At 53.7% G+C, this 13,523-nt stretch overlaps 6 protein-coding genes across 6 annotated transcripts; all 6 read right to left on the bottom strand.

Moving 5' to 3' along the window:
* Nucleotides 1-1,796: 1,796 nt before the first annotated feature.
* On the bottom strand, nt 1,797-2,944 carry GLOTRDRAFT_49094 (alcohol dehydrogenase GroES domain protein; the record flags this gene model as incomplete). Its single annotated transcript, XM_007871980.1, has 3 exons — nt 1,797-1,984; nt 2,045-2,779; nt 2,830-2,944. 3 exons carry the CDS (start codon nt 2,942-2,944, stop codon nt 1,797-1,799), a joined length of 1,038 nt encoding a protein of 345 aa, XP_007870171.1.
* A 402-nt stretch (nt 2,945-3,346) lies between these two features.
* Nucleotides 3,347-5,368, bottom strand: GLOTRDRAFT_118045 (uncharacterized protein). Its single transcript, XM_007872174.1, has 3 exons — nt 5,253-5,368; nt 4,991-5,198; nt 3,347-4,652 (listed from the first exon to the last, which is right to left on the bottom strand). The coding sequence occupies exons 1-3, from the start codon at nt 5,281-5,283 to the stop codon at nt 3,617-3,619; spliced, it is 1,275 nt and encodes a 424-aa protein (XP_007870365.1). The 5' UTR covers nt 5,284-5,368; the 3' UTR covers nt 3,347-3,616.
* Nucleotides 5,369-6,656: 1,288 nt separating this feature from the next.
* Nucleotides 6,657-7,846, bottom strand: GLOTRDRAFT_133269 (oxidoreductase; the record flags this gene model as incomplete). Its single annotated transcript, XM_007872173.1, has 6 exons — nt 6,657-6,894; nt 6,960-7,011; nt 7,072-7,236; nt 7,296-7,308; nt 7,366-7,671; nt 7,730-7,846. 6 exons carry the CDS (start codon nt 7,844-7,846, stop codon nt 6,657-6,659), a joined length of 891 nt encoding a protein of 296 aa, XP_007870364.1.
* Nucleotides 7,847-8,549: 703 nt separating this feature from the next.
* GLOTRDRAFT_133268 (uncharacterized protein) lies at nt 8,550-9,584 on the bottom strand (the record flags this gene model as incomplete). Its single annotated transcript, XM_007872172.1, has 7 exons — nt 8,550-8,646; nt 8,715-8,836; nt 8,886-8,980; nt 9,038-9,271; nt 9,331-9,397; nt 9,456-9,520; nt 9,578-9,584. 7 exons carry the CDS (start codon nt 9,582-9,584, stop codon nt 8,550-8,552), a joined length of 687 nt encoding a protein of 228 aa, XP_007870363.1.
* Nucleotides 9,585-10,344: 760 nt separating this feature from the next.
* Nucleotides 10,345-11,307, bottom strand: GLOTRDRAFT_133267 (uncharacterized protein; the record flags this gene model as incomplete). The annotated part of the gene is made up of 1 exon (XM_007872171.1): nt 10,345-11,307. One exon carries the CDS (start codon nt 11,305-11,307, stop codon nt 10,345-10,347), a length of 963 nt encoding a protein of 320 aa, XP_007870362.1.
* Nucleotides 11,308-11,803: 496 nt separating this feature from the next.
* Nucleotides 11,804-13,518, bottom strand: GLOTRDRAFT_133266 (uncharacterized protein; the record flags this gene model as incomplete). Its single annotated transcript, XM_007872170.1, has 2 exons — nt 11,804-12,015; nt 13,485-13,518. 2 exons carry the CDS (start codon nt 13,516-13,518, stop codon nt 11,804-11,806), a joined length of 246 nt encoding a protein of 81 aa, XP_007870361.1.
* Between the last annotated feature and the right edge of the window lie 5 nt (nt 13,519-13,523).

Raw genomic sequence — 13,523 nt, 5'->3', positions numbered from 1 at the left:
CTAGAGGTATCCTCGACGCGTCCATGCTCGCTTAAAGTGCCTCATCACGCGGTACTGCAGGCCGACCACGTGCGGATTAGCTCCGGCCGTTTGCTGACTGATACGTTCCGTCCGGCCGTCGATTTACGTCCGCTGGCTCGGTCGCGTTGACGGAAACGAAGGGGCGTGATGACTGGGGAGTGGTAATACCAATGACTCACTGCGACGCGGGCCTCCGCCGTTCCCGGAGATAAATAGTTACGAAAGTATTCTTCCGGTTGACTTCGGAGCGTCTGGCTGCGGAGATAAATCATATTGTTGATCTGCGCCTGCCTTGAGGACGTTAGAAGGTCCGGAATTAAATCCAGAACCCTTCGCCGGTTACTTGTAGCGTAAGCAGTTCGACAGGTGGTGTCGAATAAGCTTTGGAGGGGATGTACGATGTGTCAATCTCGCAATTTCTGGGGTCAGAAGATCGTTGGGGCTTATCAGCGGGGCGGATGACATCAATCAATCAAAGAATACTTTGGCGGCATCATCATGTGGTTCCCGGCAAGGGGAAACCTTGGAATCGGCATGGCAAGCCGATATCACATGAACCCGGAACTTAACCGTGCCGGTATGCCGTTCGCACAGTATCGCTGACGCGTACAAGGTTTTATTTAGAACAACCAATCCCTTTCGAAGAATTACAGAGGTAAAGTTTCTCCGTAATTTGAAATGTCCCAGAAAGGTAGGGCCATTGTTCCTCGGCTGTTCGGCAGCCGACGGCATCGGCTCGGAGCTACGGGAAGTACTTCCGCTTAGTCGTGCACACTGACTTAGCGGCCCGTCAAATTTCAAAATACTACGCAGACCTGAAGAGCATAAAATGCGAAACGGGTAGAGGCTTAGTTCCCCAGAGAACTAGCCCGTTGTCTGCTAGTTTCGCTAACTCTAGTCACTCTCCGACTCGCTGCGCTCGTCGTCGAGTGCCTCCCTAACCCTAACCCCTAAATTTGGGAATCCGTGCAGTTTGCCACAGCCTGAGAAACAGAGCAGTGTCACCTCGCTGATTCCCACAGTCGCTCCAACGCTCCTACCGACTGGGGTTCCCCGCCGGCAATGCTGGTATCGCAACTTGGGTCACTGAACATTCGGGACGGCGATATCGAGATGTTTTTGGCCGTTGCGTCTTCTTCCACGGGTCACGTCAATGCTTCGGCTACTACGAACGGCGATACTGGCGCACCTGCGAATGCTACGCCGCCTGTCCCTTCCGACAACAATTCGCAGCCTCAGCGCAACGAGGGGCACTTTTTCTCTTCAGCTCCCGCTGGTCAAACTGGAGCGGATCAAAACTAACTTCTCTTTGTTAGCTTTGTGTAAGTATTCTTCGGAATACTTAGGAGGGCGGATGTGAGGATTCGGCCTAACCGTTCTTCCTTTGTCGCAGGTTTCGACAGCCACACTATTACCTAAGACTTTCTCATAGCGTAGGTATATAAGTAGCTCCTTCTACTCGATGTACCTGGGTTGTTCTCTTGCTCTTCGCAATAGATCTTGGTTTGGTGATTGCGCTGTGCGACTCTCTTCGAACCTCGTCTAAGAACGACTCTAGTAAGGCGCTTAAGTAAGCTGGGTACCTTACAGCGACCCTCGGGTTGAATACCGCGGTGGCACCCGCCACCCGCGCCCTACCTTAGGCGAGATGGTTCCTAAGTGTCTGTTACCCATGTTCTGGGTTAGGGCCCCCTCTCGATTATGTGGTACTGTACAAGCTAGTAACTGCACCGTGAACCGGGAACATTCCAGCCAGAGTAGTCCACGTATCAATCTTAATCAAACTCAATGATCACCTTCAACACCTTGTTCTTCGCCGCAGCATCAAAAGCTGAGTAAGCTTCCACAATATCTGCGAATTTGTAGGTATGAGTGACAAGCGGTCTTGCGTCAATTTTGCCGGCCTCAACCAGCTTGACAAGCATTGGGATTGTGACAGTGTCAACAAGGCGGGTCGTGAGAGCTGGAGAAATCAATGCTGTTCATAGTGATCACGAGCAACATTTATTGTGTGCGGACGTACTGATGTTCTTGTTCCACAGCCGTCCCATGTCCAAGGCGACAGTGGAGCCATGGATACCTATATTTGCGATTGTACCGCCGACGCCGATGATCTGCTGGCACATATCAAACGCAGCTGGTAACCCGACAGCCTCAACGGCGGTGTCCACCCCAGCGCCATCCGTAAGTTCCATCACCGCCTTCGTAGTATCCGGCCCCGACACTAGAACGTGCGTGGCACCCATCTGAGTCGCTAGTCGCAACCGATTTTCATCAGTGTCAATTACGATGATCTTCATCGGCGAATAGAGGTGCGCAGTCAGCACCACCCCCAAGCCGACTGGACCAGCTCCGACGATTGCCACCGTCGAACCAGGTTTCACTCTTCCGCTCAGCACGCCGCACTCGAGCGCGGTGGGTAGAACGTCTGCAATCATCACTGACCCGACATCGTCCACCTTATCCGACACCTTATTCAAACCAGTGTCGGCGTACGGAACGCGCACGTATTCTCCGTGGGTACCATCCAGGCTGTTCCCTATCACCCAGCCGCCGGTTGTACAATGACCGTAGGTCCCGCGTTTACAGAACGCGCACGTTCCACACGGGATAATGCCGGTGACGATCACCTTGTCGCCTGGCTTGAACGTCTTCACGGCAGGGCCGACTTGAGTGATAATACCGACGCCTTCATGACCAAGGATACGGCCGGGTGGAACGGTCGTTATTTGGCCGTGAATGATATGCAGATCGGTGCCTACCTCAACATGAACGTGAGCATGTTACGAGTACGGCGGAGGTACGTACCGCAGATCGTCGTTTTTGTCATTTTTACGATTGCATCAGTTGGGAAGACGATCTCTGGTATCGGACGTTCTACGACCGCATATTCGCCCTTGCCGCAGACAGCTAATCCCTTCATAGTCGCCATTTCGTAGGACGCGATGAGTCTCACCGTTGCCCGTTTGGTTGAGAGATGGTTGAGGAGACGATGCGCGTGCGATATAGCATGAGCAGCTATCGAGTTCGCATGACTGAAATAACCGCGAAGATAAAGAGCTAAAAGTATCGTCAGATAATGTCACCTGGGCACGGCTGTACGGGACGGTGCAGCGCAAGGTCCACTGATAAATGGATTGCTTCCAATCAGTAACACATGCAGGTGCGTATCGGCCGCGAAACTCACCTACGGCGTCGCTCTGCCCTATTGCGCGTGGTTGATGGAGTCCCGCACGCCCGGTTCAGGGGATTCATAGGGATTCATACTTGTCGCTTGATATCGGGTCCCGGAGGATCGCACTGCAGCATATACATTGACCATTTACCGGCTATTTACATTTCCTTTGCAATGTACAATAACTTTCTTAGCAGACTTCGACACCAAAGGGATCAATCTGTACAAAGAGACAGCTAGTTAACCTAGAACCGTGAGCGTAGCGTAAACCTCGAGAGCAAAGAAGCACGGGAACCCGCATTAGAACGTAACGTATAGCATACTTGTAACCGAATGAAAAGGCATGGTCATGAACGTCATAATCAGATATCGTACCGAATGCAGCATCTTCCCTTCTACCTTGGTCTTCTAACGTACATCTCACGCCTTTCCGCTCGCTGTCATGAGGGCCTCGAGCCGCTCCTCGAGTCCTTTGCCGAGACCTTCGCGTTCCCACTCGCCGCCGTCATCCTCGAGAAGGATCGGATCCAGAGGACCTTCCTTCATTTGGGCCAAGCCGGCGGCAACACCGTGGTGGATGGAAGACGCCGCCGAATGCGCCTGGGACTGCGTCTGCGTAAAGCCGCTCACGGTGGGGATATGCGGCGGAGGATCGTTGACCATCGCGGACGAGGTAAGGGAAGAGAGCGGGAGAGTCGAAGCAGGCGTAGACGAGAGGAGGTCCGAGTAGGACATGAACGACAGGCGCTTGGCGGCGTTGCTCTTCGGCGAGGGCGGATGCGAGATACCGGTGCTGTTGGTGGCGGACAAGGCTGCGGCTGAGGGCGAGGTCGCCGACGCGAGGGTGTTGTGAGTCTCGGCAGGAGAGACTGCGCTCGATGTGGGGGTGTGCAAGGTATCGGACGGGTGCTCAACGGTAGTGGTAGTCGGCGACGAGCCGGCGGACGAGAGTGACGCAACGGAAAAGTACGCCGACGTCGGTGTCGACAGCGGCTGCGGGCCATCCGACGGGGTGTGGACTTCGGATCGCTGCTGCGGCTGGGTCTGCACACTAGGACGGATAGGCGAAGAGGGGCCATTCACGGAGCTTGTCCCGTATAACGGACGCGCATGACTGGGTGGGGGAGAGGGCAGGCTGAGGAGGAGACTCGTCCGGTTCGCAGATGCGCCAGGGCTCGGGCTACGGCTCCGCCCACTCTCGATGGGAGATGTGAAGCCGCTCGCATACCCGCTGACAATTTCGGGTGCGGGCGCGACGACTGCGACGAAGTCTTCATCTTCGGGGGACGTGGATGTCAGAACGGCAGCAGCGCTGTCGAGGACCGATGGCACGCTCTGTTCGATCGCTTCTGTGCCCTTCGAGCGCGGGATTAGATGAGGATTCTGGGGGTGGGATGGAGGTGACGGGGTGAGAGGTTCGATGTCGCGCTCGAATATCGCGGACGATGAGGAGTGGCTACAAAACAGAATAACGATTAGCAGTAGAACCAATGGGCATATCCGTGAGATAGAAACGGAGGGTGGGCCTGTCGAAACGCCGTCTCGAGCCTTGCTAGTATGATCCGGTGGCGATATACAAGCCCCGCTGCAGTGATAAGCTCCTGCCCTACGCCCTGCCACCCGTTTCAATAGACGCAGAGCCCTTCCAGAAATAACACGCCCCCAGCGCCTGGCATTCCCTCGATCACCACGGATGAGCTACGCCAGGCCCAACGGGTTCGATCCAGGCTTGCCCGCCGTAACATCTCTTCCCACCGCAGCGCACGGAGAACCGACGATAAGAGAAACACTTACACGGATGTTGGTGATGAAGGAATTGAGGCCGGAGACCTAGATCCGAGCCGGGGCGCTGTCTGCAACAGCTGCGACTGCCGCGCCGAGAGACGGTGCTCTCGATTCGAGTCGCGGGGCGTCGCAATATTCGTGTTCGAAGTTATCCGCCTGAGCTCTGACGGCGGCGAGCTCTGCCTCGAGATCGAGGGCGAAACGGAGAGGGTCGATTCTGCCAGCAGCCGTCAGCAGCCGTTGGGAAAGCACGCCTCGATAAATGACTCACGTTGTTGCTGCTCGGTAGTCGTCGAAGACATTGAAGGCCTGACGAAGATTAGAGAATAGTATACAAGTAGAGATGGTAGCAGATGAGAGCGTTTGCGGTGGCCTCGACGGTCGTTGTAGTGTCTTGTAGTGATTTCGGAGTTGAAGCGCTTTCCCATAACCGCGATCTAATGGCAGCTATCACGTGGCTGAAATCATTCTGTCATTGCCCCACCGCTCGAGTCTTTTCCGTCCCCTTTGCATCCGCCCTCCTCGGCAGCTCGCTCGTCGGCCGTCCCGTTGTCGGCAGTCCTTTCGGCGCCGTTGAACCCGACGCATCTAGCATCGGGTTTCATATGCAAGAAATATTTGTATTTTCTACCAGACCGCCCGGTCTCCTCTCGAAACGGCCCCAACTTTCGTGGGTTCTTGTGTGGGTCTGAACTCTGATTTTATTAGATATCGGAGTATGGCACCCACCGCATTGCTCTCGTACGTCGCTCCCTGACATCATTTTCATTGTTGATAAATGTTTTGGACTGTGGGACTATTAGGTATCCTGCGGCGCAGAAATTTGAGAGCCTGAACCCGATCCGCCGTAGTAGGATGAGCCTCCAGGTCGTAGACACGCCAGAAAATGCGACCGATCTCCCCTCTGATACAGTGATGCTCTGCCGCAGTCTCGACGCAATTGCAGCACTCCGATGCAAGCCAACCGGGTTAAAGATTTGCCTATGGTATGTCGAATAATCGAAACTTCGTCCACGGTAACTCCATTTGTCATCCTTGCAACTATAGGTTCAGCCCTCACTCCAAGGCTACCGGAAGGAGGTTGTTTGTGCCGGGACTCGTGCGCTGAGCTCGTGCTGTAAGGCGCACTGCTCAGCAGTTCCATCAGATGATACCCGTAGCGAACAGCAATCTCCCTGCCCGACGCACCACTACGAATATACTCTTAGGTGATACGTCAGGCGCGATTCAACGCATTTTCCTCTCAAGATCTTATGCCGCAGCTCGTAGAATCCGCTCGTTGCGGACGTTCGCAGTGCCCGCATGACCGCTGTGGTTGCTGAGGATATGGTGGTGCTCACATTGAGACGATGTCTGTCGAGACATTGGCGTTTCGATGTGAGCGATACCGTATCCATAAGTCACAGCTGTTTAAGAGGACGGTCGCGATTCAGGTCGTCGATGCCTGAGACTCCAGGCACAGCTCAAGGCGGTAGGTTAGGTAGGGTATTTCTACGGAAACTTACTTGCGTAAGTGATGGTTGACCGCTGTGCTTTTCGACTATCCAGTACTATTACTATTTCGCCACTGCCGTACTTGCTTGACATATGCTACAAGCGCTAGCTCAGCCTTACAACCCTCCCTGAATTTCCGACCCTCTTATAACCCTCCAGTGGCGCTCGCAGTTCTACACGCTCACGATTGTAGCGGATCCGTGAGGCTCCCGATATCCAGCCTGTTCTTTAATAGGTCACCTTCCTCGATCTCCTTCCGCCTCTTCGCCAGCTCGTCCAAGTCCCACGTACAGCTCACGAATCTGCCGCTAAGGTAGTCCTCGGATCCGCTCGTCAGACGCACTATCGAATGACTCGCGACCTCCACCTTGTCCTGGAGGAGCTCCACAATTGAAGGTTCGTTCAGAGCTAGCTCGGTGCTGTATAGTTATGCATTACTGTGAGCTTCTGCATTTCCGGGAAGCCAGGTCTTAGTAGGACATACACGATACCGCCCGGGTGGACCGAGAACACCTTCACGCCGTCTGAGCCGTACTCTGCGATAGTGGACAATCAGCTGGGACGTTGACGAATGCCGCTGGACTGGGAAGGCTTACCAACTTGGATGAATTCTACGAAGCGGTTTATCGCGTGCTTCGAAGTCTGGTACCCGCTCGCACCCAACATTCGGGCTTGAGCTCCGAATGACGAGAGTAGGACCGCGTAGCCTTTGGCGGCGACCAAGTGCTTGATTGTGTGGTGAACCACGTTGAATGTACCACCTGAAGTTGCCGTGAACTGTAAGATCCATCCGTTCGTCCCTTTTGCAAATGTCACTTACGGATGTTGATAGTCTGGTTGCCCAGTCGGCAGCTTCGTCAGGAGAGACAGCCACGAGATCAAAGACTCACCATGGTCTTCCACCACTCGTCCGGGTTCGCCTCTCCTATCTTTTTCCACTTCTCCATATAACCGGCGTTCGAGATCACGATATCGATCCTCCCGAATTTCTCAATGCATTTCTTGACGCTCTCGCCTACCGCCTTCTCGTCCGTGATATCCAAGCCGTACGGCTCAACGGCAACCGAAGTAGAGATCTTGCGCGCGGACTCGGCGACGGACGCTAGTACGTTCGCCGACCTAGCGGTAATGAACAGTCCACTCGCGCCTGCTTTTGCGTAGGCATAAACCGTCGACTCCCCGACGCCCCGGCTGGCCTATACCGAAGTACGACGCGATGTCAGCTAGAACTGATGCGTAACGGCGCGCACGTACCCCCGTGATGTAGACTACTTTCCCCTTCGCGGCATCCTTCAGGCGCGTGTCCAGGTCGATCCCTGGATATACGTCCTTGTACACCGTGATGGCGGGGAATTCTGGATGTGGAGCCATGTTGTACTATCTCAGCTGGACGAGCCATGCTAGGTGTATTATATAGTCCTTCTCTTACTGCTTTAGCAGTATTTTGGCTTTGGGGGTCATAATAGCCACCAATCGTGCTTTGATAAATTATGTGGTTCTTGGTAAGCAGGCAGGCTGAGGCAACGATTGCGTGTTGCGATGCCGCTTTCGTCGGATTGGCTGACCAGCCGTTCGTCTCTCAGGATCAGGTTTTCGTTGGTGTGCGCGGTTCCTGATGACTACCAGAGTCCGTAAGGTGTGTCTCGATAGGTCTGACTGGACATTGATGTGCTATGTCTCTGTCGTTCCGTGGCATTCTTGTAGCAGTACCTGTGGATGGACCGCACATGATGCATGATGGTTTGAGTTAACAATGGAACCCTCGTTACTGTGACTGTTTCCCATCGATGATGCTTGCCTGACGTGCGCCACAAGCATTCGCCAGCTCGTCTTCTCTAACTTGAAAGGTCTTGAACGTTCTCGGACGCGTCCGCTGGCCTAGACTTGATGGATTGTGGACCATGTTATGACACTGCAGTCGACATGATCGTATACGGTCACGATAGAGCAAATCGGCGAGGCTTCCGATATCTATCCTGTTCTTCAATAGGTCGTCCTGCTCTATCTCCTTCCTCTTCGCCAACTTGTCCAGGTCCCAAGTACACATCACCTATCTACCGCTGAGATGGTCCTCCTACCCACACGTCAATCTCACTATCGCGTGGCTGCCGATCTCCATCTTGTCCTTGAGGAATTGCACAACGGATGGATTACCCTTCGCTAGCACGGTACTGCATCACCGCAAGGTTGTGGAGGTTAACAACGTAGGCTGATATAAATCAATCCCGTCGGGACTTACACGATAGCTCCTGGGTGGACCGCGAATACTTTGGCACCTTCGGAGCCGTACTCTGGCGGTAGACGGTCAGCAGGAAGTTGATGTACCCCTTCATCAGGAAGACTCGCCGACTTGGATAAACTCTGCAAAGCGGTTTATCGCATGTTTCGACGTTTGGGATCCACTGGCTACCACACGCCTGAGTTGCGCGCCGAAAGATGACAACAGGACAGCAGATCCTTTACTGACCACCAAGTGATCAATGCGAATGACGTTGGACGTACCGCCTAGGATTTCCGTGAACAGTCAGAATCGCGTCCGTTCACTACCGGAAGGACACGTACGGATGTTAACAGTCTGAACTCGCCGTTCGATATGTTGGTCAAAAAGTGACTGGGAGATTGGAGTGTTCAGCCAAGTCTTCCACCATTCGTCCGGGTCTACCGCCCCGATCTTCTTCCACTTCTCCACAAACCCAGCATTCGCGATCAAGATATCGATTCTCCCGAACTTCTCGATACACTTCTTCACGCTGTCGCCCACCGCTTTCTCATCTGTCACGTCATACAGCTCGGCGACTACAAAACTGCAAAGCTTGCGGGCGGACTCTGCCACGGATAGCAGAGCATCCGCGTACCGGGCGGTGATGGATAACTCGCTCGCGCGTACGCGTCCAATGCCGACTGCCCAACACCGCGGCTGGCCTACATGGAAGCAGGGTGCAGTGAACCTGAACAAATGCGAGGACAGGTGCCCACGTACTCCGGTGATGTAAACTAATTTACCCCTTTCAGACGGGTACTCAGGTCGAATCCTGGGTATACGTCCTGGTGCATCGTGAGAGCCGGTAATTCGGGGTGAGTTGCCATATTGTGATATGCAACCTGGCATTGTGCTATACAGATTAGTAGAACCTCTACCGTACGGGTCCTGCCCCATCATAATTACTCCGTATTGCCAACAGTAGTCGTTTCGTTGAGGCGGATGATTCAGCTGCTGACGAGCAACTCATCCACCGACAACTGCGCAGTGTAATGCTGCACCCTTCGGGCTGGGCGGCACGCCTATTCTCCGACGACGAATGTCGCCGTCGGTGCGTGAAGTCGACTGTGTTACAGATTCGAAGCAAGTGCTGTTAACTCGAGACGCTGTAATGACTGTCAATGCAGAGATACTAATCTCCGTTAGTGCCACTGTCAGCGTCACCTGCTCAATCGCGCATGGCAGCTCGTGGGCGAGCTTCGGACCGCACAATACGCTCCCGGTTCTCGTCGCACGGACGGATATCTCTGAGGTTCAGTCCTGCTCGCCGATCGACGAGAGAACGACCTGAATCATCTCGGGAAGGAATGCCGACTCACCTCCATCTGCGAAGGTATTTGATTCGCCGTCTATAATATTAATTGGGAATAAGCAGCAGCATAAAACGAGGCGATAGACATAGCGTGCATAGTCAGGATACATCCCTGTCGCCATACATAGATAATCTAAGCTTTCGAAACAGCGAGTGCCGGGGAGCAGGATGTCAGGAGAATGTGGTCTCTGGAAGAATGCGCGACTCACTGGACGGGCTATTCGAGTGACTTCAGTCGTAGGATACATGCTATTCCCTCATAACCTTCCACATGAAGCCGCTCTCTTCCGGACAGTCCTAACCAACGAGCTCTACATCTGTGCTACAGTCAACCCTAACCTGAACCTCCAGACGCGGGCCAGTGAGCATCGGCCGCCAGAGCTCGTCCCGCAAGGCCGCCCCGATATTCCAACCAGACATATCAAAGACCGTTCTTTCGCGTATGACCCCCTGTTCGTCCAGTACTGCCTTGGTCTCTATGCAGCACAAGTCCGTCCCTAGAATAATTGTCTTAAGCCCACGCGGGAGGCAAGTCAGGTGGAGGTTAAGCCAGAAGGGCACGTTCAGGCGCAGTGTCTTGAGGTTCGGGAAATACTCGAGTTCCCATCTGGCAGGTACGTCGAATAATTCAAGGTATAGGATTTTGGGAAACGTGTTGGAGGGTCCAGAAGAGTATGGCGCGCTCTCTCTGAAGTATGCACGGGAGCCGAAGGAGGGTGGCCAGAGGCTCAGGGATGACAAGGTGCTGTAGTACGATAGGATTGTGGCCGGGTCGGCAGCGCCGACGACGATTTCCAAGTTTAAATGGCGGCAAGTGGGAATCAGAGCTGCGACCGCAGCGGGACGTAGCGATTCCGGTTGAGCGTCGGCATCGCAGAAGGGTTGATCAAACACAAGAGTGAGGGTGCACAGGTTGAACAGGGTGCGTCTGTACGTTTCCCCGTCGCCCTTGTGTCGCGAAATGTGGTCTTCTATATGGCGGCGATAGACAGCAAAATCGCGGCAATTTTCGATGTATATATTTCGGAGGTGGACGTGGTGCGTTACGCTGAACCAAAGGCGGCTGACGCCGGCCAGAGAGGCGTATAGCTCCCATCGCCCTGGATATTCGCTGAAGCCCGACCGCCAGGGTTTGGACCAAGCGTATGAGACGATAATCTCGAGTACCTCGCGGGGAAGGTGCACTGCCAGTGGACGCCCAGGAGGATTAGGCTCACCGGCCAGCGCTTGTGCCTTCGGATAGGGTTCTAATGTGGGCATCGGTGATCCTTATCACAGAAATAAGATTCCAGTGAGACGCAGTAAATTTCAGGGAGTAGTGGTGAGTCTCACCGTGATACTGTGGCAAGAATATTTCTTACGGGCTCCGGTCCGGTATCTCCGCAACGGCCAACGATCCGTACTGGAACGCACAACGATGTACAGAGTCTACTGGCAGAATCAAACATCATACTAGCTAGGCTGGAGATATCCCTATGCAGTCCTCTGAAGAATTCTATCGGAATCATTCCAGGAGGCTCCTGCCAATGCCTTGGTATCCGATGGTTTGGGAATTTCCTCCATTTCTATGGGATTCTGTCACTCGGGATCTAGGACGTGCACGTAAGGGAGATCCCGAAAACCTTCCTTCTCCAACGCCTCTCTGAGGCGGGTAACTCGGTCACTTCTATAGTCAAACATCTTATAAACGTCCTCATCTCCGTACTCTGGTTTCCTTTCCGGCGCCGTCACTTTCCGCCATTGGACCGACACGAGATTACGTGGGCTTGCCATAGTTCTTGAACTTGTACGAGAGACCGAAGACGCGCACTTTGTCTGGGATGCCCAGGAAAGTTACCACGGCATCGAGCTCCACGAGCACGTATGCTTTCTCTGATTCCGGCTCGAAATCGTATCGGCGGACCCATTCATGAGCTTGTTCCTGCTCTATGATGAATCCAGCTGCAAAAATGGAGGGGATATACATGGCTATAGTACCTGGTCAGCCACGTACCAGCGTACGTATATCGCTCACTTACTATGGAGTTTGGCAGATTTACTGGAAGGATGGTGGTGTTGGGAAAAATGTTGGACGTAGGTTCGACTTTTATACAGGTCGGCTCGTAGTCAATGTGACGTGAGCTTCCTTGGGACCCACAACTTGGCCTAGACTCGGACAGTAAGAAATTCAACATTGTTAGACCCTTGTTCTCCATACAGCGCTACTTCTCGCGGAACACCACTACAAACTAGCAAACACCAAGATACGTGTTGTGTAAGGTCTTGAAATATGTATCGGGCTTTATACTCTGGTAGCTGTTGTATCAGTGTCGAGGAGCGAACATCATCCGAGCCCGTCCCAGCCGTGCAGAGCCGCCATAACTCTGGGACTACTTAGAGGCGTCTTAACGATATAGACGACAGCTAACACATCCGAATCAGTCCCAGGTAAGATGTGTGCCGCCTTTCCTTGCTTTTATCCCGGAGCTCACAACGGACCTTCACAGATAGAAAGTAAACTCAGAATGCCGTGCTCATCAGCTTCACCCCACTAGTGAAAGAAAGGGTCAATGCAAAGAGCGATCCTCACAATGAAAGTTCATGATACGGGATCATACATAGCTTGATGGCGACGATGCCACGTCTCTGGACTCATACTCTCGAAGAGTCCAGTCCAGGACGGTCCCAGGCCTCGAGGCAGACATGCCCATTCCGAATTTTGTGGTATCGAGAGTAATCAGGGCCGACTTTGAAGCGCCTGTCATGCTCGGTGAAGTGAAGAGAGCGGATGACGAACGCGAGTGGGAACAGGTCAAGAGTCAGTTTCATCGCCAAATGTCGCGTTTTGCCAGCAAAACCGAGCGGCGTCCCCTGTACGGCTCGATCATCAATGCGACCAAGGTATATTGCTATATTATGACCGGTGTCGCAACCACTCGAGACGTCGAGCGAATCTCTAACTCAGGCCCGCACGGGGCTGACCTTGTCTCGAAGGAGTGGCGCAGGTGGCTCGATCGCGTGCATAACGAGGGATTGACGATTGCCACTGAGTGGGAGTAGGGTTCACGAGGAAGATATGGGTGGTCCATGCACAAACGTTTGTACAGAGCATATTAAGAATGCCTAGATGAACACAGCCAAGCGCTCATCGATATTCCTAAACGGTTGAACGGGAGAACCTACTACTAAATCACTGGAAGGAATATCTCGCACTGAACAGAGGAGCCAAGAGACCTCTGCGGTCTCCATTTAGTCCGCAAAGAACGAGGGACCGGACTCGGGCGCTTAGAATTCCCCACAGGGCAGCGCGTGCATACGGCAAGCTGGAAAGTTGGAAGGCGGCACTTGAAAAGGCTAGCATTGGAGACTGGACGTGAAGCCAGGGAAAAAGGAAGCGGCCATATAGAGTCGAGATACCGTGCCTCTCTGCGAGCGCTCGCAGCGAATCCTGGACTTACTGACATGTACACGCCCGGGAATACCTGGTGACATAGACG

This window comes from Gloeophyllum trabeum, assembly GCF_000344685.1.
Source record: "Gloeophyllum trabeum ATCC 11539 unplaced genomic scaffold GLOTRscaffold_00016, whole genome shotgun sequence".
Classification (NCBI taxonomy): Eukaryota; Fungi; Basidiomycota; class Agaricomycetes; order Gloeophyllales; family Gloeophyllaceae; genus Gloeophyllum; species Gloeophyllum trabeum.
Note: the sequence above shows the minus strand (reverse complement) of the source record. Positions and strands in the feature narration are given on the sequence as shown.

What these genes read in the sequence shown, in the direction of transcription:
- GLOTRDRAFT_118045 (XM_007872174.1), bottom strand. Translation starts at nt 5,283, where the DNA reads ATGTCTTCGACGACTACCGAGCAGCAACAAC. An exon ending in GACTACCGAGCAGCAACAAC is followed by an intron (nt 5,199 to 5,252) that starts GTGAGTCATTTA and finishes GGCTGCTGGCAG; the next exon opens with AATCGACCCTCTCCGTTTCG. An exon ending in CCTTCATCACCAACATCCGT is followed by an intron (nt 4,653 to 4,990) that starts GTAAGTGTTTCT and finishes TCTGTTTTGTAG; the next exon opens with CCACTCCTCATCGTCCGCGA.